This window comes from Canis lupus, chromosome 26 (genome assembly GCF_048164855.1).
Source record: "Canis lupus baileyi chromosome 26, mCanLup2.hap1, whole genome shotgun sequence".
In the NCBI taxonomy this organism is placed as follows: domain Eukaryota; kingdom Metazoa; phylum Chordata; class Mammalia; order Carnivora; family Canidae; genus Canis; species Canis lupus.
The window spans coordinates 47974250-47999498 of NC_132863.1; the positions used below are offsets into that span (position 1 = coordinate 47974250).

General features: G+C 58.4%; 1 protein-coding gene across 3 annotated transcripts in view; it reads left to right on the forward strand.

The window, feature by feature from the left end:
* The window catches only part of CDH4 (cadherin 4), a 496939-nt gene that overhangs the window by 379710 nt on the left and 91980 nt on the right, over positions 1-25249 (forward strand). For all 3 annotated transcript variants that reach the window (XM_072801632.1, XM_072801634.1, XM_072801633.1), the window contains exon 4: positions 6705-6878. In XM_072801632.1, the coding sequence (XP_072657733.1) occupies positions 6705-6878 (174 nt within the window). The remainder of the gene's footprint in view (positions 1-6704; positions 6879-25249) is intronic.

A 25249-nucleotide genomic window follows, 5' to 3' on the forward strand; every position in this document is an offset into this window, starting at 1 on the left:
TTCCCGACACTATTTTTCTTCCACCACCACCCCCCACCCCCCGCTTTTTTCCAAAAAAAAAAAAAAAAGGCGATAATTTAAATCCTGCCTCGGGTCAGTTTTGCATTATTCATCTTTCCCTGGTGAATTGATGATGGAGGGAAATGACCCGGCTTCTTCCTCATCTGTGGCGTCCCTGAAGACCTCACCTGGAAGTCACACTCAATTACACTCATAATCAGACACACAGAACAATCCTCTGGTACAGGGAGAGCAAGACCGGGCGGCACAGAGCTGCCGGGAGCCGACGAAAATAATGTGCCGAGCGGGGGCCGCGGGGGCAGCGCCCGCAGATGGCTGTGGGGTGCAGGTTCGGACCGGCAGGGGCCGGCGGTGGACTCGCGGCTTCTTCCACAGCTTGCCCGTGAACCGCGGCCTCGGTCTCGGTGAGCCGGAGGGCTGTCGTCATTGCTGCGCCGTCGTCCTGTCCTCGGGCCCCTCACCTCCCAACTCTTTCCCTAAAATAACAACCTGCGAGCCGAGTGCGGGGGCTTCACCACGTTATCCCTGGAAGAGGGGACGCTTGCCCTTGAGCCCGGCCCAGAGAGCCTGCCGGGGGACAGCTGCCAGGGCCAGACGAGAAGTCCGGAAGGACCTTAAGGCCACCTGTCCTGGGCCCCGCAGGCGCCCAGGTGCCACAGACGGTCTGTCTGCAGAGGGACCAGCCGTCAGCCCGGGGAGGCCCCAGATGCCGTTTTGTCTTTGCGAAGTCGACGTCCTTCGATGCGGTGACTCCCACCCGGCAGTGAGATTACCCTCCCCAATTGTGGGGGGAAGCTGACCCTCGGGCTGAGGACCCCCGCTCCGGGCCCCTGGCCTCACGAGGTCCCCTGGCTAATCGCTGTCCCAGAGCACCGTCGGCAGAGTGACTCCGGCCCGGAGCGCCGCGGAGGGAGAGGCAGCTGAAACAAGAAACGCTTTGCAAATAAAAGCTGCTGAAGAAGCAGATCTAGGACTTTGCAAGTGAGAGTGGCCCGTGTGGTCTGCACCGGGGGCCGCTCCACACCCTCATCTGCCCCTTTGGGGAAGTGCCCCCGGTCAGTGCACTGGGCGGTGCGGGCTGCGTCTGGGGTACCTGGGCACCCAGGTGTGTCCAGGTAGGACCGGCTCACGGGCAGCCCTGACCCAGGGCACGACTGGGGTGTGTGGAGGGGACGAGAGGGGTGGGGCAGGGTGGGGTGGGGGCAGGTGTCCCTTGTGGCCCGAGACACCTGAGCCCGAGGTTGTGGGGGACTGGTGGGAACCCCTCCCACCCCATTGCTCCCTAGTCCAGGACAGCGAGCCCATCCCTCCTGCAGCCCCAGGTAGTGCCCTGCCCTTCTTGGGGGGAGGCCACCACGGCCGGGGAGACGCCCGGTGCAGCCGCCAGGGTGGAATCCCGGCCGCCTGCCCATGGCCGGAGGGGGGCCCATCCCAGGGGACAGCTAACCCTGCCTCGAGCATCCAGGAGGGAACCCACGTCTCCTCCCGGGGAGCACCTCCCCCTGCACCACCCCTGGCTAACCCCTCCCCCACCAGCCAGGCAAATTCCTTCCTCCTTGTGCCTCAGTTCCCTCACCTGAGCTATGAGGCTGTAGGACACCCCGAAGCCCCCCGTCCCTCTGAACACCTGGGGCTCATTCTAGGCCAGACCACCACCCCCTGGTGTCCTGGCAAAAGCCCCCGACCCCTTCCCTCTGCACCCCTGGTTGTCCAGCCTGCAGGACCCCCTCCAGGGTGACTCTTCTCGAGTTTCTCCCCACTGTGAACCGGAAATGGGGCTGAAACCCCCGACCATCTGCCCAGTGCCCCAACATCACCCCCGCTACCTCCCCATAAGGGTCTCCTCGCTCCACACAGAGGAGCCACGGCTTGGGGGTGCGGGGGGCAAAACAAGCCTCACCAGGCCAGTAAAGAGCAGCCTGTGTCAGACCAGCTCTGCCCACCGGGGAGCCTGGGATGCTCCCCCTCTTCTTCTAGGCCCCAAACGTCCCTTTAGTTTAATACGGGTTCTGGAGGCACCCATGCTGTCCTGCTTCCACGTCGCCCCTTCCTGGCCACTCCTTCCCAGCCTCGTCCCCCAACCCACCCCCGACAAGCTCCTCTTCACCCCTCAGTGCCCTGCCCAGGTGTAAATACCCCATGAAGCGTGTCGCCCGCCCCAGACGGATTGAATGGCATGTAACTGGCTGCTGGTTTGAACCCTGCCTGGTCCTGGCTCGGTGCTGGTCACTGCCCCACAGAACAGCAGCCGTCCTGAGGAGTAAAGCAGAGGATACCCCGGCCACTGGCTGCCCTGTGCCCCCGTCTTCACTGCCCTTGGACTCCTGGCCGGCCACTCCACACGAGCACTTTTGAGGGCAGAGCCTGAGGGTCCCTTGATTTCTGGTGCTCAGGAAATGTGTGCAACCCCGCATTTAAGTCTGCCCACTGTGCGTGCCCTGCGCCGAGTGGGCGGCCAGAAGGAGGCCTCGGCCCCCAGGGCAGGGCGGGAGGTGCCCTCCCTGGGCAGGGACAGGGGGACGTGGAGGTCCTCAGGCCTGGTGCCCGAGCCGACCCATCCCAGGACCTGAGGGCACAGGCCACGCTCTGGGAGGCTTGTTCCAGCTGCCGTGTGCCCAGGGCTTCCCAGGGGATGTGCGTGGGCCAGGGAGTCCAGTGGGGAGGCTGGTGGAAGATGGGAAACGGGACCTGAGCCCTGGCAGGCCATAAGGGCACCGACGAGGAGTGCATCCAGTGGCAAGCAGGCGGGGGTCAGGAGCAGGGCACAGCCCGGGTGGCAGCCCGGCCTCCGTGTGGACGGCATGGCCAGTCCTTGACCCCGAAGCACAGGACGAGGGGTGGTTATGGGCGCAGAGCCCAGATCTGGCTGTGCTCAGGTTGGGGGCTCCATGCAGCATCCTCGTGTCCACAGCTCCAGGAGGGTGACCTCTTAACCACATCTTCCCGGATGTCCAGGAAGAGGATGGCGGGACCAGGTGCCCGCCTCAGGGCTCCCTGCCCTGTAGTTCTGCAGCTGTGAGCTCGCTTGGCCCCAAAGGCCAGTCCAGCAGCCAGGAGCCCCCCGACTCCCACCAAGAATGAGGCCTCTGGCCTGGATGAAGCCGTCTAGGGTGAGCCAGTGATGGGCTTTGGCTAGCCCGTCACGGTGCCGGGCTTTCGGTTTTGAGAAAAGTGTGGCATGTTATGAACATGCACAGAGATGTGCAGACACTACACTCCTGCACACATGCATGCGTGTGTGCCCACCTGTACATCCCTGTGTGCACACACGTACGTGTTAGCAACGGGGCACAGAGGTCAGGTTCGTATCATTAGCCAACACTCAGCCACCCTCAACTCTGCAACATTCAGGGACGCCTGGGGAATTCAGCAGGTGTCGTCCCTCAGGAAGTCCGGAGCACCTGCAAGTAACGCACGCAGGGCTGAGAACTCGTGTCATCGCGCATCCGCGTCGGGCGCCGCGCGCAGAGTGGGCCTGGCGCTGCTGCGTGTCCAGAGCGACGTGCTCGCTCCATCGCCGTAACCGATGACCCGCACGGACATTTCTCCACCAGAGAAGCGGGTGCCTCTTGCAGGCCAAGGCTGCACGGCTCTGGCACTGATTTTCACCAGATTTTGTTATTACATGTGTCTCACAGCTTTAAAATAGTGGCAAATATGTGCAATTTATTTAAGCAACACTAGGGAAATTAACGCCGCGCAGGCTCATCCGAAGCAAATGAAGATAAAGCAAAAAACAAAAATGGCTTAATGAGAACGCTTTAGGGTCCTGAGCCTGGAATGCTGGGAGCGCAGGTGAGCGTCTGCTGGCGCCGGAGCATTACCGGGTCAGGGTCAGGGTTGGGGGCAGACCTGTGTGTCCGCACCCCCTCTGGGGGGGCATCGGGGAAGCCACAGGTGACCAGTACCCCCTCCCTGAGGCTGTGCTTGTGGCGGGGGCTCCTGGCATCTCGTGCAAGGTCCCCAAGTCCGGCTGGCTGCCCTCAGGCACACACTACCCCAGCCCTTCTCCTGGGCCGGGTACCTGGGGACAGGTGAACTACCTACCTGTGGGTGGGGAGCCCCGGGCCGGGATAGCAGCCCACATCCGTCTCCTGGAGGCTCCCTCACCCAGCCTGCAGGCCGCACTCTCACCTCCCAACGGTAATGCTCGTTGTGCCCAGCCCTCCCCACGCCTAACTTGAGGACAGGTAAAGGGGGGTGTGATGTCACAGGCAAAGACCCAGCAGTGAGGGGTGGTGCTCAGCCAGGTGCTCCGGCCCTGAGGTCTGACTCCCGGCGTTCAGATCCCTGCCTCTGCCCCCGGAGCTGCGTGACCTTCGGAAGCCTCCTGAGGCATCAGCGAGAGGGGTGTAGGCGGAGGCCGTGTGGAGCGCCCAGTGCCCCGGGGCGGGGAAGGCGGTCATCCCCTCGCTGGCAGTGGGGGGACAGCGTGCGGCCAGGACTGTCCTAAATGTAGTTCCGTGAAGCCCATCGAGGAACCTAGAGATGTGACCCCATTGCTGTGTCACCATTAGACCCTGAAGAGGAGTCCCGGTACCTGCAGCCTGACTTGAACAGGAGTGGGTGTCATGTCCCCTTCCGTAGACGTCGGGGCGACGGGCTGGCTCCCCTCGCGTGGCTGCTTTCTCACGCAGGCTGGGGCTGCCTGTGAGAGGCGTTGGGGTTTAGATGCCACAGATGCTTTTTACTGCAGAGACTCGAGGCCGCGCCAGCTGGGACCCTGGTGCAGAAAGTCCCCGTGGGGGTCCCTCCTTCCAGGAGCTTGTCTGGGTGGGTTTTCCCATTGATTCGAGCACTGGGGAGCAGATAGGAGGTCTTATTTTTTTTCATCAACTAGGCGGTTTTCTCTGTATTTAACGTGCTTCTATTCAGCTTTTTTGCCAGAAGGAGTGGGCAAGGTTCTGTGCCCACGGAGGGCAATAGTAAGCCCACCTGGGGCCACCTTGCTGGAGGGACCCTGAGCTCAGGCCAAGGAGGGAGCCGCTGTGGTTGGCGTGGAGTAGACTGTGGCCAGGTGCCATGGGCTGTCCCCATCCAGGCCTCTTGTTGTCGTGTGAGCCCTGATGGGCCGCATGTCCGTGAGGTCAGTGCAGGTGCCGTAGTGTCCCTGGGATCCATGCAGGTGCCGTACGTGGCCGTGGGGTCAGTGCAGGTGCCTTGCGTGTCTATGGGGTCCATGCAGGTGCCTTGCATGGCCATGGAAGTCTGCTGGTTCCCTTAATTATAGAAAGTCATGTATGTTGTAACATTCAGAAACACAGGATGGTAAAAGAAGTAAAGTAAAATAAAACAGCATAAAGCTCACTGGTGATCATTGACATTTTCATGTATTTCCTTTCAATCTTTTTTCTGTCCTTACAAAGAGGGGGGTGGATATGGCTATGTGTACACTTTGGTGCCATTCTCCACTTACCATTATTTTCGAGGCATTTCTCCAGATCCTGGTCTTCAAACAGGAGTTTTCCGTGACTGTACTATCCCAAAATATGAACACACATAATGCATTTAGCTCATATTTACTGCTGTCAGCTCTCCGGAGGTTTTTTTCCTGGTGTTTTTATTATTTTATATGTGCATCATATTATTATAGGAACACCTGTAATGACCATGTGTATAGGAAGAGCTTCCCTTACATAAAGTTTCTGTGGGACAGCTGTGGAGCTATTGGGTCCAAAGCCAGGACCTTTTAAAAAAAAATTTTTTTTTCAGTTGACAGCAAGGATGATTTTTGAGGCTCTGGATGGTCACTGTCACACGCAGCTGGCCAAGGGCTGTGGTCAGCACCCAGAAGTGGTGAGTGCCATCGCCGTCCAGTCCCAGCAGCTGCCCGATAGGCAGGGGCTCTCATCAGTTTAATTGCCATCGCAACCCTGTGAATTCAGGGCTATTATTACCAGCCCCGTTTTATAACAGAAGCAGCTGGAGTTCAGAGAGATGAAGCCACTTGCCCGGAGTCAGTGAACCTTCGGATGCACATAAATACAAGACACCAGGTCTGCTCAACCCCAGGCCCCCACATCCTCTACCATCACTTCTGCTGGCTACCCCGACACACTCCACCATCCCGAGGATCCATTTGTTTAGTCCTGTCGGTTTGACAGCTGAAGAGGATTTATTACTTCAATTTGCATTATTTGATTACAGGAAGATGTGTACATTTTTAATAAGCCTACTGAGTTTTATTTTTCTGTTGATTTCTATTCATGGCCTTTTCCTGTTATCAAAAAGATCTCGTGTTTCTATTGATTTGTAAGAACTCTTTGTATAGTGAGGCTGTTAACCCTTTGGCAGATTGGTTGTAAATCATGTTTGCCAAAGTCGGCAACGGTCTTTAGCCTATGTTTTCATGCACAAGAGTCTTAAATTAAAATGTGTTTTCCTTTATGATCTTTTTACCCCATCCTTCAGGGATTTAAAAGCTGTAGTTCACTCTGCGACATAATCTTCTGTTTTTACAGTTTCTTTCCCTCACCGTGTAATTACGTAATCCATTTTGTTACATGGGTATCTTGCTTGATTCTTTTTTTTCTCCAAGCACTTAGCCACTTCCCCAGGCATCATCCAGTCTTTCTCTGTTGGTGGAGGACAGAACAGATTCTCTGAACAGATGCCTTTTCCTCTGTGCAGAACTTAACCAGACTTCTTTGGCTCTTCTCTCCCCCTTCCGGCTAATACCACAGAAAGGAAAGCAGAATGGCGCTCTGGACGCCTCGCAGCCTCCCAACGACATGCTATTGCCGTGGCCCCAGCACCAGAACACCAACGGGCTGAGGAGACAGAAACGGGACTGGGTCATCCCACCCATCAACGTGCCAGAGAACTCCCGTGGGCCCTTCCCACAGCAGCTCGTGCGGGTAAGTGGAGCCCCTCCTGCCGGCTGGGAAGGGTCTGGGCCCAGCGCCCCTCTCCTCCCTCTCCTCGGGGATCTGGCAAGTCAGTGGCGGGCTTGTCGGGAAGTGGGAGCGAGGGACACTCTGCACTTGGCGCCTGGACCTATTCAGTCACGAGGTGGCACAAGACAGAGAAAGATCAGGAGGGCCGTCGCGTCCTCGGGAAGGCGGTCCTGCTGGACGTGGGTCATCTGGCCCCTGCCGATGGAGGGGGGCAGGGCGGCGACTTGGGGCCTTTGAGCTCTGACACCTTTCTGTGCTCGCGCTCTTTTCCAACAACGACTGAGACGGCGGGTCTGTGATGGTGGCCGTGATACTGGCGAGAAGCCAGAAGCCTTGGGATGAGGCTGTGACCCCAAATCCGGCACGTTGGTGTCTGGCCTGTGGGCTCCTCCCGTGCACCTGCTCCCAGCCCCCGCCACGAGGGTGCTATCCCAGGGAGAAGGGGAGGATTGGTTTTACAGATCTGTATTTCAAAAATCCAGACCATCAACTAGCATTTCCTTCTTCCCTTTGAAGAAAATTGCAACCCAATCTGGGCAATAATTTGATAAAATGATGGTGAGGATCCCATCCGGTAATCTCCCGTGCATCGTGGACGCCTCGCCCCACTCGGTGGAAGTGAGGGTCGCTGGGGCAGCGCGAAGGGCTTGCTTTCCTTCCTCGGGCTGATTAGCCTGTTTTGTTCCCCACTCGGCTCCACGGGAAGCTGGGGTGTGATTCAAAATGCAGAGATGGGGCGGCAGCTGGGGGGTTCCGGGGGGCTCAATGGGTTGAGCTTCTGCCTTCAGCTCAGGTCCTGATCTCGGGGTCCTGGGTCGAGCCCCGCGTCAGGCTCCCTGCTCAGCAGGGAACCTGCTTCTCCTCCCTGGGCCAGCAGCTCCCCGTGCTCCAGCGGTCCTGCGCACTCGCTCATTCTCAAATAAATAAATAAAATCTTTAAAAAATAAAATGCAAAGACGGAGCAGAACAAAGCAGTGGGGTCCGTGTCAGACGCCCCACCGCACCCACCACACCCACGGTGACCGGCCACAAACCTGCAACTGCGGGCACTGCCTGTGACAAGGTGAAGGGCCACAGGAAGCCCCAGTGGGTGGCCCTCCCCAAGCCCCAGGGAGCCCTGAAAACCTTTGGAATTTCCCCAGAGTGGAAAGCTCTGGAGCTGTCTTGTGTTATGTTAATGAAGTGGCTTTTGGAAAGTCCCCTGAGGAGGGGGGCTGGCTGCCTGTTGCCGGGGGAACCAACCCGAGGATTAGGGGCTTGCAGCCCCGCCCCCCAACACTGGGTGGAGATTGAGTCCGACCCCAGTGGCCGATGGCCAGCAATCTGATCAATGGAGCCTCCTGTCTCCACGGGGAAGCTTCCAGGAGACCGAGGTTTGGGGAGCTTCAGGCTGGGGCGCTGGAGGGGGCGCGGGAGCTCGGCGCCCTTCCCGCTCCTCGTCCTGCTGTTGCGTCGTGTGTTCTTTGTAACAAACTGAGAATCTGTGGAGTAAACGTGTCCTGTGTCCTGTGGCTGCTCCAGCGGATGAGCGGAGTTCTAAGGAGGGTCATGGGAACCTCAGACTTGCAGCCCGACGGTGGGAGGCACAGGCGACAGCTGGACTTTGGGTGGGCGCCTGAGTGGTGGCTGCCTTGTGGGTCTGAGCCCTTCCCTGGAGGGACGGGGTCTCCCGCAGCTGGTGTCCGAATATAGTGCGACCGTAGGCTCCTGGCAGGTGTCCCAGAATTGCTTGCTAGGGGAACCCCTCTACTCTGGTGTCAGAAACCATCGGCTGCCGTAGTCCCATGGGAGCATAAGAGAGTCTCAGACTCGCCAGAGGGAGGCCGGCCTCTGACCTCATTCCCCCTGAGAGGGGCAGCTCCCCAGGGTACCCCCTGCCTGGCCTGACTGCTTAGAGGTTCGCTGTGACGTGGACACAGACTGGAGCAAAGCACTCAAGGCGTGACCCGACCTCGGAGTAGATCCCCAGGAATCCCGTGTTGGGGGCCCACCCGCCAGCCCCACGCCACCGACAGGATGAGGGTTCTGCGGCCCCCACTGCGCGCACCCACTGCCCTGGGGGCGCTCCCTTATCTGAACGGCATTTGTCATTTGCCTGATGTGTCTCGCTAGTGATTCACTGTTAATATAGATAAATGTGTCTTAAGAGGAGGCTTGTACTAGCTCACAGTGGCTGCCTACAATAGAGGCTGGCAGAGGAGCTAAGGCCGAGAAAGCAGTGCTGCTGCCTGGCTGTGTGATTGTCCACACCCAGAGCCTGAGGGCTGCCGGGGACCTGTTACAGGGGGAGCGAGGACCAAGTGTCAGAGTGTCCCAAAGACGCCCTGGGACCAGAGGCTCCCTCTTGAATGTCATTAGGATCAAAAGCAAATTGGAAAGGGAGCGAGTTTTTCATTGTGTGAGTCGGTCTTATTCAAAGGCTCGTGCTCGTACTAGTCAAAAATCAGCTTTGGTAGAAAATTGTTGCTCTAGCTCGGGAAGCGGCTGGGCGGCTGGCTTTTTCTGTAAAGGGCCAGACAGTATTTTAGACTCTGCAGCCGACCGGCCTCCGTGGCAAATCCTCAACTCCTTATAGTGCGAACGCTGCTGCTAGCAACCCATAAACTACTGCTGTGTCCGTGTTCCAATAAAACTTTATTTGCAAAAATGGGCAGTGGGCCACATGTAGCCCGTGGGCCCTAGCGTGACACGTGCAGATCCAGCGCATTTCCCAACCTCGGGAGGGTCTGCCCCAATCAGCCTTGCCGGCACTTGGCAGGAGCATTGAATTGAGTGCGTGAGCTTGAAAGGAATACCCGAGGGTTCTCGCGTGCGCACACACCGCCGGGGACACATGGGACCTCTGGCGGGCACCCTCGCATCACTAGAATATTCTGCTGTCCTGGCTTTCGGACTTTCTTAGCTTAGCAATCCTAGTACAGACACAGGAAACTTTCCCCATCCGTGTCCATCCGCACACGGGCCCGTAAAGTGCCAGGAGGGGACGCCGTGGCGGCGCAGCCCCCGACCCTCGAGGACTCTGAGTCCGTCTCCTTCCTGCCGATGATGGAGCATAGGACGCTTCTGTACCTTCTGCCCGAGGGACCTGCCGAGGTCTCAGGGCTGATAGGTGGAAGCTGGAGGCGAATCCGACCGAGCACAGAGCCTCCCCGACCAGCCCCAGGGACACGTTGATGGGGGTGTCACGGGGGCATCTGCGTGCTCTCGTGGGGGCTGTGCTGCATTTCCAGCTGAATGGCTGCGAAGCGGGAAAATCTGTCCCCTCCCTTGGCGACCCTGGCTGCGGAGAGCAGCAGAAGGCGTGTCTGGAGGCCCTGCCAATACGGGTCCCGAAGACCCCCCTTGCCGCTGACGTGGGTAGCCGGGACCCCGGGGATCGGGAACCTCGGCCGTCGGGTGAGAAAGTGGCAGCACCAGCAGCAGCCCAGCCTGGCAGCGGCGCGGCCCTCGGGTTTTCCGCTCTGCCCCGAGGCTGCGTCGGGAGCACATCCGACCTCCCTCCGCTCCTCAGCCCACTGGCGTGTCCAGCCCGCCCTGCGGGGACGCCCCTCCTCGCCGCGGGCAGGGCGCGTGGGCCCAGTTGGCCGGCTGCTGTGAACGACGGCCGGGAACCTCACACCCGGCCACAACAGAGGCTGCCGCCGGCTCCCGTGAAGGTCGTTTGTGGGAGGGAGGGCTCCGTACGTGGCGGTCACTCGGGGTCCTGGCACGAGGGCTGCAGGACTGGCTAGGCTGAACGGGGCGGCCGTGGCCGTGCCTGGTGCAGAGGGACGCCGGGCAGCGCGGTCCAGCTCCGCCAGGAGGGGGGAGGGTGTGTGTGCGGACAGGGGCTGGTCTCTGCCCCAGCAGGTTCCCCGAGATGAGAACAGGCGTGTCCCTTCGTCTCTGATGGCCCAGAAGCGCCAGGGCCTGGGGTGGCCGTGCGGGGTGGCAGGTAGCCCTGATGGCCAGCCGCCCCCAAGCCTAGCCTTCCTCCGCCCGCTGCCCGGCTTCGCTTCCCGCGCAGCACTTAGTACCTCTGACTCGGTGCTTATGACTCGCGCATCTGAGAACAGGCCTCCTGTCTCTAGTGCCGTAAACAGTAGGCACTACGTTTGTTGAATGAGAGATTGAGGCGAGCCCCAGGCGGGTGCTACCTGGGTGCCCGACCGCTGAGTGACCCGGGCCGCTGAGCCCCGCTTGCTTGGCTCTCAGAGTTTCTCCAATGGGAGATGGAGCGCGTTCCGGGAGCCTCCCCGTCCGCTTCCCCCCCACGCGGGGCTTCCGAGCCGAGCCGGATGCTTAGGGGGAGATGTATCTTCAGATTTATCTTTTCCAAACAGACTCCCACTGATCGCGTAAGGACTCAGCACAGAAACACGGATGCACACGCATGTGCACACGGGCACACGCCATCCCACTTCATAGGCACGCACATGTACCCACGTTCTCCCGGGTTTCGGGGGGCTTTTCTGCCAAGCATCTGTCTGCAGGATGTTCCTGCCAGTTGGGGGGGGGGTTCTCCTGGAAGGAGCCCGACCCTCAGCGAATGTGAATATAACTTGATGGGGATGGGGAGCTGAGTGGGGAGCACTTAGAGGTTCAGCTGGGATCAGCTGCAATTCTGTGCTCATTAAAGCATTTCATTCTGATAAAATATGTTAAATGAAAAAAATGGGCGGGAGAGAACATTCTTCCCAAAAAGCCTCCGTTAATTACAGGCTTTTTCCTTGGAAGGAATATCACGTCCCTCCGTAGGCATCGGTGAGTTCCACGGTGCGGGGAGAACGGGCCACCGCCTCAGGTGGACCACCGCAAACAAAGGCTGACCGTGTGGCTGGGCTGCGGGAGCCCCGTGTGTCCGTGACGCGGCAGGGAAGCTCTCCCACGGGTGTGCCCAGCGGAGTCAGGCCACGGCCTAAGTAACGTGGGGAGCATGGAGATGCAGCCCCTCGCAGAGGCAGCCCTCAGAAGCTCCAGGTGGTGCCTCCTTCCAAACAGAGGGGCCGATCCCCCGGGAAGCTGGAAGGAGGCCCTTTGTCATGGGAGGTGGCAGGGCAGGACCCCCCCTGCTCCTGAATCAGCTCTGGGCTCTGGTGTGGGGGCATCCAAGGGTGCCAAGCACTGTGCTGGCGCCAGAGGTTCGGAGTGGGGAGGACTGGCATCCTTCTACAGCCTCGAGGCCTCCAGGCAGCCGGCCTGCTGCTTGTCATTCAGAATTTGGTCCCTCCGCTACCGAGGTCAGGATTCCTTCACGTGTACATTAGTGGAAGGTTTTGAAAAAGCCACTTGCTTTTTCTAGCACGTGTGTTAGGTTTGACTTCCGGCAAGATTCAGAGTGAGGATAAAATCAAACTTTTAAAAAGGTCTAATAAAAATTCAGAATTTGTTAACTCGAGAGGTTGTCCAGGGCAACTGTAGGAATCGGCTCAAGATGATGAGGAAGAGTGTCGTGCCACTGGGAGACAAGCCCTTTAATTTTGGAAGTTGGTATTTTAACAGACAGGAACTCATGCAAACCTGTCCTCAGAGCGAGGCCTGGAAAAGGAGCTCTGAATGTCAGGCTCTGGAAGGAGATGGTTACATAATCGCTTAGCATCAAGGGTGGCCACGTGGCCCAGATGAGCAGGAGGCCGTTTCTAGAGGAGGGAGCTCACGAGAGCACAGCTGCAGGGGGCTCGGGAGGACTGCGAAAATCAGCTTCTCACCTCACAAGGCCAAGTGAGCTCAAAATGACTGAAATCAGAGCCTTTTTTCACATTTCCTTGATAAGTTTGGCTCCCGTTTTGTGCACATGTGCTACGTCGCATCCTATCCAGCCACAAATATTTGCCGACCTTCTGTGTGGACACGGAGGGGTGGGGTCTTTGGGGCACGGGCTCCAGAGCTCGGCGAGCAATGAGATGTGTCCCGGGTCAGGGTCGGCACAGTGACATGTGTGACGGTGAGTCATCCTGCATCTGGCCCAGGGTAGACTCTCCACAGATATCAATCAGGTGTTTGAATACATTTGATGGACCCAGCTGAGTTGGAGCTCACTGTTATCCTATGGAATGTTTGCTGGGTGACCTCGTGGTACGAGCATCCTAGCGTCCACCTAGGAACCTGGTCTCTGGCTCTCTGAAGGCATCCACTCATGTGTGAATGACCAAGCAGTCCTCATTCACCATCTCGGGGAAGCCAGGTGACCTTTTGAAGTGTAATATTCGTGTTTTTCCCCTTCTTTGTTTCCTCGCCATCTCCAGGGCAGGGTCTCACTCCTTAGCACGTCACAGAGGCCCTCGGGATCTGACGCTGCCCCTTGGCACAACAAACTCCAGCCATGCCGGGCTACTGCAGCTGCTGGCTGATCACACCCTCGGGTGCCTGGAGTCCTGCGTACTAGTTCTTCCCTCAGCCTGGACTGTTATCTCACAGCCCCAGCCTGGCCACTCCCCACCTCCTCTGAAAAGGCCCCTGCCTCTCCGAAGAGGTGGAGGCCCTCCCGCCCTCCCGTGGGGAGCGTGGCACCCCATTGCCTGCCACTGTGACAGTTTTTGATACTGTTTTGTCAGTGATTATTGATCTGTCTTCCCCAGTAAATATAAAGGTCCTTGAGAGACAGTCCACCTGTCAAGCAAAACAACACCAGGGATAAAGTGGAGCCATTAAGTACTTACCAAATGAACGAATGACACGGCACTTGTGACATATCTGCTGGGTCAGCCTTTCATGATTATTTCGAAGATTGTTAAGTCAATTACATAATACTTGAAAGTAATTACATTGTAAGTTCTATTTCTGATAAATAGAGTCATTTCTATCAGACTACCATTTCTGAAATAACAATTATAAACAATGCAGGAAAATTTCTTTAACTATTTGAAGCTGCTGGAGAGTGGCCAGTAGTAGACAGGAACTGCTGTGGACTCAACCCTTGAGAGAAGGAAACAGCACTGGATGCAGTGTGTTTATATGGCTTTCCCTGTGAGAACACTCATCCTGCCATCAGCAGGTAGCCAGATCTCATGCAGAAAACCACAGTCTCACTCGTTAAAGGACTTGGAAGACAGATTTTAGAACCGACAAAGCGGCAGAATGTGAGGGAATAAATCCAATAAAATACGGAGCCCCAGGTGGAGACTTCCACATCTGCTTCCAGCCTCTGCCCAGTCAGGGAGCTATGCATATACAAGGGAGACTCCAGAGAACCCAGTGAAAAGCAACTGTAAGAAGATTGAAAGAACTGAGCAGACATTTCAGCTGCTGCCTACTGCAAGGGAAACAGATTTAGATTTGGGTGTAGCCAACTTAACTCCCTGCCTTAACAAAAATCCACACCCTTCAGGGAAAGATAACAGAACCTGTGCCTGCAATATAGCATTCACAATGATCGATACACAACAAAAATTACTAGACATGCCCCCAGGATAAAAGGAAAAAAAAACAAAATGTGAGCCACAACTAAGAGGGACAAACCACCCACAGAACCTAACTCTGAGATTAGCTTAGATGGCAAAATTACCAGCAAGACCTTTGAAATATCCCTTTTAAATATGTTCAGGGGGGATCCCTGGGTGGCGCAGCGGTTTGGCGCCTGCCTTTGGCCCAGGGCGCGATTCTGGAGACCTGGGATCGAATCCCACATCGGGCTCCCGGTGCATGGAGCCTGCTTCTCCCTCTGCCTGTGTCTCTGCCTCTCTCTCTCTCTCTCTCTGACTATCATAAATAAATAAATAAAATTTAAAAATAAATAAATAAATAAATAAATAAATAAATAAATAAATATGTTCAGGGACTCAAAGGAAAACATGGTCAGAAAGAATGAATACACGTGGAATCACAGCCGACAAGGGAAGCTAGTAATATGACCAATTGGAAGAGGTAAAACTGAAACGTACAGCATCTCTAATAAAGAACTCCCTAGGCGGGCTTCCAAGTCGATTGCAGAAGGTGGAAGAGTCACTGCACTTAGAGATAGGCTGGTATAAATCATCTAACTGAAGAATGGCAGAGGAGAACTGAAACACGAAATTTCAGCTGGATGAGAGAAACAAGCTTACAGACCCAAGAAATTTATTGAGCCACAAGTGGGATAAATACAAAGAAAACCAAACCTTGATTATCATCAAAATGATGAAATTCAAAAAAAATAGAGAGAAATCTTGAATGCAGAGGAAAAGATACAGTACATCACGGGACAACATTGACGAGGGCCAGCTTCTCTTTAGGAGGCCCCGGGCAGGGGATCCCTGGGTGGCACAGTGGTTTGGCACCTGCCTTTGGCCCAGGGCGTGATCCTGGAGACCCGGGATCAAATCCCACATCGGGCTCCTGGTGCATGGAGCCTGCTTCTCCCTCTGCCTGTGTCTCTGCCTCTCTCTCTCTGTGTGACTATCATAAATAAATAAAGAAAAAAATATTTTAAAAAGGAGGCCCTGGGCAATGGAATGTCATTTTCAAATTGCTGAATGGGAAAAAAAAAACTATCAATTCAGAATTCTATATCCAGAAAAAATGTCCTTCAAAATTGAAGGTGAAATAAAGACCTTTCTAAGCAAACTGAGGGAAACCATAGCCAGCAGACCCACAAGAAGTGATAAAGGATGTTCTTTAGACTGAAAAGGAAGGATTCCGGTTGGAAGTTTAGATCTACAGAAAGGGATGAAGAGCACAAGAAAAGATGAATTTGAGGATTAATGTAAAAGATTATATTTTCTCGGGATCCCTGGGTGGCGCAGCAGTTTGGCGCCTGCCTTTGGCCCAGGGCGCGATCCTGGAGACCCAGGATCGAATCCCACGTCGGGCTCCAGGTGCATGGAGCCTGCTTCTCCCTCTGCCTGTGTCTCTGCCTCTCTCTCTCTCTCTGTGACTATCATAAATAAATAAAAATTTAAAAAAAAAGATTATATTTTCTCAACTTACTGAAAAGATAGCTTACTATTTAAAGAAAGATAAAATGTTGTATTGCAGGGTTTATCATTCATAAGGTCTAAAGAGATCATGGAGATGCCACCTCCATGTGGCCCGCTGCTTTAATGGTCACCGGAATGGAAGGAACCACTCCAGGACCGATTGAAGACGTTCTGAGTGTCCTCAGCTCATCCCCAATGGAAACACACCTCCTTAGGGAAAAAGTTCTTAATTATAGAGTAACATTTTCATAGAAACTACAGGACTTCCTCCCCAGTGAGTCCGGGTGGCACGGCTACTTGCCCACCACCTGCAAGGTGGACTCTGCCTCTTTCTGTGGGGATGGGGTCAGGTACTACCCACCCCAGCGTGGGTCCCGAAAGTGCGGCCCCAACATAAATGCACCATTCAAGATCTTCCGCAGCATCTGCCAGGCCTCCCTGTAATTAGACGTTGTGTGGAGACCTGGAGGGAATTTATATCGTCCTTGCTAAAGCCAGAGGGACATGAAGAGAGCAGTCATTCGCCGATTCAGCTGCCTTGGCTTCTGCGATTTCATCAATCATGTGAAAGAAATGTGCAGATCCTTTGTGTTTACCGTTCCCTCATCGGAGCAGAAAATGTTCCCTTTCTTGAATTGCTTTAATGGCTATATTTATGCAGCTGAAAGTTCCTTAAGAAATGAAAGTTGAATCAAATTGCTGCAAATGCTCAGATAATTTATCGGAGAATATTCAATTAGAATATATTAATATTTTAGATTTCCATCATTAATTTAATATTCAGAGATTTAATGTAGCCATTGAATCGGTGTAGTGCCATGTGGGTGGGTGTTCAGGACGGGTGCTCCGTGCACCTGCCACGAATGGCCAGCTCACAGCGGTGCTCCCACCCACAACTCCCGCCCCCCCCCCCCCCGCCGTATAATTTCTGCAGTGGCCACCAGGCCTCGGGTCTGCAGATCAGATGGGCATGGGCTGGGAGTTCCGCTGGGCCTCACTGTGGAGGCCAGGGGGGACAGAGGTCAGGCTGGTCAGGGCTGGAATATTCTGGAGCTTGAAGAGCACTGGCCAGCAATCATGAGAGGAGATGGCAGTGAGGAGATGGCTGGCAGTCCTAGTTCATCGTTCTTCTCATCCTAACTCACCTCTGGGATAATGTGGGTGTTACCAGGGAAACCGACCTCCTGCCCCTGTGGTTCCCCTGGGTCTACTGTAGGGTTAGGCTGGCCTGTGGACAAGTTGCAAGAAGATGGAGAGTCCTCAGGGTCGGTTGGGGTGAGGTTGCCAGTGGCCCCCTCCTGGAAAGGGGTGTCCTCCTTTCTGTAATGTGGCCTCCTTTCTTGTAGGAAGTGATGGTAACAGGAGGTCGAGGTGAAGGTTATGTGTTCAGTCATCACTCACTCCTCAAGCCTTTACGAACAGTCAGAGCGCCCACCCTGTGCTGTTCCAGGTACAGAAGATACACAGAGAGCAGATGACCCAGAGTCCAGCTCTCCCAGAGTTTGGGTTTGGGGGAGGGAGATAAGTAAACCACTAAATACCTGTTAGGGGTCAGAGCGTGTGGGGTGCCGTGAAGGTCCCTGCCACATGAGGTGGCTCCGGAGGTCACCTCTGGGGCGAGAGCACATGCAGTAGCAGAAAAACTATAGTGATGTAGACGAGAAGAGCATTTGGGCAAAGGGAATGGCACGGTTTTGGAGGAAGAACCTAGAGGCCACAGTGGCTGCCTGGAGACAGAGAGAGAGACAGAGAGAGGGGAGGGTGGTGAGCCGGTTGGGAGACCACAAGGCCAGGTCATGCGTGAGGGGACGTGTGGCCATGGAGAGGACTGGCTTCACTCTGAGATCCAGGGGGTGATGACACGAGGCTTAGACCCACCTAGTGCAGAGGCTTCTGCTGTGACGAGCGTCGGGGGTGTTGTGTTAATGCCCTTGCTCGGCACAGTAACAACGTTGAAAACCTCGACAAATCCCTGCTTCCTTTGTTAGGTTTCCTTCTCAGCAAAATCCATGATTTGGGTTCTGCTGCTGCTTCGGGACTTGCAAGGCCCTTGGGTTCTCCCCTCTCTGAACCTGGGGAGGGTCCTTGGGCTCTGAAGCCACCCCGTGCCACCCTGCACCCTGCACCCATCCCTCCCTGACCGCCAAGAGCAGCAAAGGGCACCCCGGGCCCAGCCTGCAGCATGTAGACCAGCGGTTGAAACCTGGTCGGCCTGCAGATGCGTTTGCCGTGACCGACGCAGAGTTCCACAGGTGTGGACACATTCCTGACACTTAAATCAAGAAATGTCCACCTCCCTAGGGAAAAGCCACGTGCACAAGTATGTCCTAGAGTGGTGCAGGCCGCTGATGTCAAGGGGCCAGTCCCGGGTGCGGGCTGCAGACGGGCGTGAGCTGTGCGGGGCCACGGTTGCCACCAGCCGCCGGCATCACTTGGAGCCCGGGGAGCACGTGGTCGTATCCCTGGGAGTGTCAGGAGGGGGCTGCTGAGGCCAACCGGCAGGGGTGAGGCACCAGGCTTTAGGTTTGGAATGGGGGGGCTGTGGGGAAACTGCTCTGGAGGGCCCCACGCGGGCCTCTGCTTCCGGGCGGGGTGTGCAATGTAGGCCAGTGGCCGCGCTGCCGGACTCTTCGTGGCGTGCGGCCAACCCTGCAGGGCAGCTCGGCGGGGGCAGCTCCGGGCCAACCCCCAGCTCCTTGCAAGTCAAGTTGGGGTCGGCACCCGGCGGTGGGGAGATGGACAAGAGGCAAGTCTGCTCCTTGTGTGGCTCAATTTCGGGGGCGTGACAGGGAAGGGAGAGGGCTCGACCGGGATGCTTGTGACCCTCAGGGTTGTGAGAGGCTCCCGTGGCCTCGGGGTCATGGAGCTTCGGACTCCTGCATGTGTGCGTGTGACGTGAGAAGCTGCAGAGCACCCACCAGAGAGGCAAGGCCCTCCGGGGTGGCCCCTGCTGGCCTGAGGCAGGGAGGCCGTGCCCGCAGCTTGCTCCCTCCAGGATGTCCCTGTGCTTGGAAGGGAGTGGACAGCAGACGCACCGGCTGCAGGTAAAAACCCGTTTTCCCGGGCCCGCCTCTCTGGTCCCAGCTGGCACCCAGACACGGGGTCGGGAGGTGCCTGGGTGCCTGGAGCAGGTGCTGCCTGGAGCCAGGGAGGAGACGGGCTGCAGGCCATGTGCCTTCCTGGGCGGCGACGGCAAGTCCCGGCCGGCGGTTCCCCCCGACAGCTACAGTCCTGCGGGAGACCCGATGATATTGGGTGTTTCTGGTAATTTCTTCCAAACCACAGTCTTCCATGTTGAAGCCTCCTTCTTCCGAACTGTAGAGAGCCGAGGTGGGGAGTGAGGGACACCTGCCTTCTCAAAGCTCTCAGCTTAGAAACGAGCGTCCCCCTCCCTAACACCGGGGCACAGAGACACGGGCTCAGATGCAAAGCCAAGGAGAGCGGACGGCGTCCAAGGAGGGGTCGTGTTCGGGGAACCAGACTGTCTCCAGGCCTCAGAAGACAGAGGTAACAGTGCGCTGCTTCCCGCCCCCCTAGTGGTGCTGGGACAGCCTGACTTCTGTCCTCGAGTGACTCTGGGGGAAGGGGCCGTGCGGGACCAAACTGTTCTGTGCTTGCGGTGCCTCTGGCTGCCGGCCCCTCGTGACAGTGCCGGCTCTCAGGCCACACGGCCCAGGGCTCAGGGACATCACTGTCCAGGCCGTCGGGGAGCGGCCTCATGTCCTGAAGGCCCAGAGACGCACCTGCACCAAGGGGTTCGGCCTTCCAGCTGCCGTTCGATTGAGCTACGTGTGAGGTTTGGGCCTTGAGGCCTCATGAGCTGTCATGCTTTGGTTGAGAAGCTCATTTCATTTTCCCAAAATGTGGAGTAATGAAAACAAGAAAAGCCCTGGGTCCTTTGCGTCTGTTAAAAGCAAAACTAAGCAGACAACTAAGCATCCTGTCTGAAGAGGCCAGAGCCCTGCAGGCCCTCCAGGCCGGGGAGGCGGGGTCCTGCGGCCGCGCCCCACGCGCCGCTCGTCTCCCCCACAGCCCATCACCAGGACGAAGCCGGGGTGTTTACAGGCATCAAGTCCAGTCGGAACTGAGGTACAGCGGCGGCTTCGTGGTCACGGTCGCGGCCTGTCCTTCCGCACAGACGCACTGGTGGTGCAGACCGACAAGAGGAAAGTGTCACAATAAGGAAGGAACGATGGAAAAAATCCAAGGCCGAGATGAGACGGGCAGGGCCGGCAGGTCAGGGAGGCAGCAGGTGCTCCAGGTGGGGCTTGCTGGTGAAAGCCTCTCCGTGAAGCCACCGTTGAACTCCCACAGGATTAGGAGCCGTGTGTGCCAAGACCAGGCAGAGAAAAACTGCAAGTGCCCCGATCCTGGGGTGGGAACAAGCCCAACGCATCCAAGGAATGGAGAAGTCTTTGCAGCAAGAATATGGGGAACAAAGAGAGATGGGAGGGCAGGCCAGGGGGAGGCAGGCCAGGGGGGAGCGCAGGGACCGAGCCCCTCAGGGCCTCTGGACCGAGCAGGAGATCCAGCTCTCGCCCCCCACCCACGTTGAGAAGCCTTGAAAAACACCTTGTGTCATGGTCTGCGAGGTGCCTTGGGCTGCGTGGGGCGGGTTGGAGGGTGGACGGTGAGGGGCCAGAGCTGCCCCAGAGTCCCAGGCTGCAGGAGGCGGCCCAGGGCAGCAGCGGCGTGGGCAGGACGGCACGGGAGGGGCGCCTGGTGGGGGCTGCAGTGCCCGGAGCCCAGAGAGGCTGCTGTGGATGCGGCCCAGGCCCTGCTCCTAACTGTGCGAGGCAGAGCGGGAGGTGCTGAGGCCTCTGCATCCCCAGCCGTGTCGTGCCGGCTTCGTGCCTCCGAGGAGCAGCACAGTGCGCAGCTGCGGCGCCCGGGAGGCCCAGATGGGTGACGGATTCCCTGTCACGTCATAAGTCGTCCGAGCTCTGGCCCTGGAGCGCTGGGCCGCTGGCCGCTGCCTGGTTCTAGTAGCTTGCTGTCTCCCGCTCCTGGGGAGTCACGAAGCAGTGCCCGGGGCCATCGGCCTGACGGGACTGGACATTGGGGCCCCCCCGTCCCCTCCCTCCCTAGGTGGACCCGGCCAGCTGCTCCCCAGGTGGGAGGCCAGCAGCTCACCACCAGCTCTGCTGAGCCTGGCTCCCGCCGGACCCCAAGCACAGCCTCCCCAAGACCAGCAAAGCCCCGCTGCACACGCGCGTGCACACAGCCTGGATTTCCTCCTTGTCCCCAACACGCTGCTATGCCAGCCCGTGACAAGGAGCATACCATTTGGCCACCACGGGAGGCTCAGAGAGGATGAGTGACTCACCCACGGCCACACGGCCGGGAAACAACAGAGCACCCCGTGCACGTGACCCGACAGCCCCGGGCTGCCCCTCCTGGCCTGTGGAGGAGGCCCCGTTGTGGCCCGGCCCACTGTCACCTGATGCTCGCAGCCTGGGGCTGCCCGGGGGGTGGGGGGCCAGCTTGGGCTCAGCACTCCGCTCCCCATGAGCCCACCCCAGGCTCTTGCCTCCTGTTTCCCGGGAGGGAGATCCTGCAGGAACCGACGAGGTCCCGCTGCCATCTTCCTGGGCCCTGCTTGCGAGGGAGGACCGGGGGCGCTGGGACACCTCAGGGCTCCTTGGTGGCCAGACGGGCCGGGGTCAGCCTGAGCACCTGAGCGGTGGGCTGGGTCTCGGGCTGCGGGGGTGCGGGAGCCTGTGCGCCGCTGAACGCGGAGACAAGTGCTCGAGACCCAGAGGAGGACAGGAAAAAATAGCACCGCCAAGCACAAGCCGCTCGCAGGGGCCGTGCTAAAGTGGAAAATGTTCCTCTTCACCGAGAAATTGAGTTTCACACACTCTCCCAACGGTGACAAGCCGCACGCCTGTTCCGACTTGCCGCGCGAGCACCATATGGTACCAGCTTTAGCAACTCGACGTGACGTCCCCGACGGGAGGGCCGCCTCCCCCGGCTGCGGGGAGAACGGGGCCCAGCCAAGGGCTCGAGGGGCCGCCAGTGCGTCCTCTGCAGGACTGACCCCAGGCCCGCGGCCAGAAGGCCAGTCGGACAAGAGCCACACGAGTCCCTCCGCTGGGAGCTGCAAGGACGCCGAGTGCACGTCAGCCCAGTTCCTCCTGGACGGTGGCAGCGCCCGGGCAGGAGCGGCGAGAAGGAGGCCTGCCCTCCACCACCTTCGACCTTCGCGGCAGGCAGGTGCACGCAGCAGGGCTGGGGTGGCTCCTGGGGGCTGGACACAAGTGATGTGGCCTCACAGAGCCCAGGTTGTGCAGCGGGAAGGTCGGGTGGGGCCCCAGAAGCCACTGCGTCCACAGGCCCCCTGGTGGGTGAGCCACGATGCAGGCCCCTCACGCTTGGACCAGGCCGCTTACCTTAGGCCCAGTGACTGTGGACGACCCTCTGGCTCGCTGTCTGCCAGGGCAGCCCCGGGACGCACCCCTTAATCACTGTCCCCCCCAGGCCAGGGTCCTCAGGGCAGCCCCGGATGCGCCCCCTTATCACTGCCCCCCCAGGTCAGGATCCTCAGGGCAGCCCCAGGATGCACCCCTTTATCACTGTCCCCCCCAGGCCAGGATCCTCAGGGCAGCCCCAGGATGCACCCCTTTATCACTGCCCCCCCAGGTCAGGATCCTCAGGGCAGCCCCAGGATGCACCCCTTTATCACTACCCCCTCCAGGCCAGGATCCTCAGGGCAGCCCCAGGATGCACCCCTTTATCACTGCCCCCCCAGGTCAGGATCCTCAGGGCAGCCCTGGGATGCACCCCTTTATCACTGCCCCCCCCAGGTCAGGATCCTCAGGGCAGCCCCGGGATGCACCCCTTTATCACTGCCCCCCCCAGGCCAGGATCCTCAGGGCAGCCCCGGGATGCACCCCTTTATCACTGCCCCCCCAGGTCAGGGTCCTCAGGGCAGCCCCGGGATGCACCCCTTTATCATTCTGCACACCCCGAGGCACATGGTTCATAAGTGTCCTGTGGGATCTCAGCTCGAACGGTGCCACGCCCAAGCCAGCAGCTGGGCCCATCTGGGCCGTGGGTACCTGCGGCCGAGGGTGTGGGCCCTGCAGAGACACCTGTGCATGGTCCCCCCTGCCCGGGACCTCCCCCTGGGGGATCAGGGAGCGGGTGAGGACAGTGCGCCGTGGGTCCTGCCTCGCCCTCACCCTCTGCTCCCCGCTGTGGGGTGAGTTCCTCGCTGGCCTCCATCCCCACTGAACACGCAGGTCCCCACACCTGTCACCACAGACAACCAGGAATGGGGACGGGCCAAGGTCCTCATCCTGTCCAGGCCCCACTGCTCCTTCTCCCTGTGATTCCGCAGCAACAGGCCACAGAGCTCCAGGCGCCCCGTACCCACTGCACTGAGTCCCTCCAGCGGCCGTGGGTTCCCCAGGAAAAAAAATGGCTCGTCGGAAGGCGGTGGTGCTGGGGGGAACCTTCTGGAATCAGGCTGGATGGCACCACACACACCAAAGCCCTTCATTCACTCAGGCTCCTTGCTCCGGAGCGTGGGGATTCATGGACACAGGCAGGCTGGACTGCGGGCCGGGAGGCTGCCGGGGCCCCAGGGGCCCTGGACCACCTGCTTCCTCCCCCTTGCAGAGGACAGGCCTGGCCGGACGGGGCGGCGCGGGCTCCTGAGGCCGGGGGTGCGGGCGGCAGTCTCCCAGGGTCGTGGCCGTGATTCCGGGTCTGTCACCACACGGGGCCGGGACCCGCCGCCTCCGCTTGCCGTTGACGACTGCGCGTGCTTCCTCTCGAAGCCTCTCAAGGGCAGTTAGCCCTGTGACCCTGGCTGAGGCCAAGGCTGATAACCGCTCCGTCCCAGGCAAGGGTCCCCGAGACGGCTCCAGGCTCCGGGCCGTCCCCAGAGACCGCGCCCCCCTCTAGGACCTCCTGATGCAAATTCGTAAAGCTTTTCACGCGTGTGCGATGTTTACCAGCTTCCGGCCAGAGCTGTGCTGTTGAGGATGAATTTTATAGTTGCTACATTTCTGATCAACTGTTACTTATAATTAGCTCCTATAAATATTTCTAAATGATCAGATACTGTTTAAATAGTTTCAATAAACTACGTAACTGCCTTCTTGCTCCTACCCAGGAATTACATGTAAATTGCTCTAAACCCGGAGCTTCACAGGAGCAGGGCCGCGTCTGGCTGGTTTAAGTGTGGTTTGGTTGACACCCGGCTGGTGCCTGGGGGCGGGGGGGCAGGGGGGCTAAATGTGCTTCGGAATCCAAAAGGATTATTGTACCTACTCCCATGAACCTCAGGAGGATTCGAGTGGGCTACGGCGTTCTGGGTGGGAATTCCCGGGAGGATCCTGCGCCCCGCACCCCGTCCTGCGTCTCCTGTTGCTGCGCGGCCCCGTGTGGTTTCTGGAGGGCGGGCGGCCAGCTCGCGTCCTCGGGAGGCCTCCGGGCTGCGGAGTAAGCGGAGGCTGGGGCGCAGGGCTCAGAAGGTTCTGGCCCAGCCCTGGGCTTGGCGGCTGAGGGTACGCGTGGTCTCACGACGCCGAGGGACAGGTCTGCTGGAATCTCCTGCCTCGTCTTGCCCGATCGCTGAGCCGGTGGAGGACCCTAGGCCTCAGAACCTTCTGGTGCATGGAGGCCTCACTGCTCACAGGTGTCCCCTCTGTGGCATCTGTGCCCCAGGCCCTGCTCTGGCCCGCACACATCCCTCCCGGGGCAGCCAGGTACTGATTGCCTCGTGTCACTCGGGCGCTCTAGGTGCTGGGGTGTTGGGCTTCATCATCACCCGGGGCTGGAAACCCCAAGTTGTGATGTGAGGTCGGGCCTTGGGGCCGCTGCACCAGCGGACGTGGTGGACGCTGAAGCCTTGCTTCCCGGGGCTCAGATGCTGCAGCCTCAAAGCTCAGCAGACAGCCGAGAGAACCCCAATACCTGGAGATGGGGGGCGGGAGGCGGGCAGCCCTGGGCCAGGGTTGGGAATGTCTGCTCCAAACCACAGCAGGTGCAGTCTGAGCCCTCGGAGCCCTCGGAGGCCTGACAACTGAACCCCGCTGTACATCTCTGAAACCCAGAGCAGGGCTCCCCTGGGGCTGCTTTAGTTTGCTGAGGCTGCGGCAAGAGACCACCGCAAACCCAGTGGCTTTAAACAGCCCCCGTCGCTGGTGTGCAGAGGCACCTCTGGCTCCCGGCACTGACTTCACATCCTGCCGCTTTGCTGAATTCCTCTATCAGTTCCAGCAATTTCTGGTGGAGCCTTTTGGGTTTTCTACCCAGAGAATCCTGTCGTGTGCAGAGTGAGAGGCCGACTTCTTTGCCGATCCAGAAGCTTTTATTCCCTTTTGTCGTCTGACGGCGAGGACTTGCAGGGCCGTGGTGAACGGCAGCGGTGAGAGTGGACGCCCCTGTCGGGTCCCTGACCTGAGGGGGGACGCTCTCAGGTTTCTCCTCCGTCGAGAATGATATTCC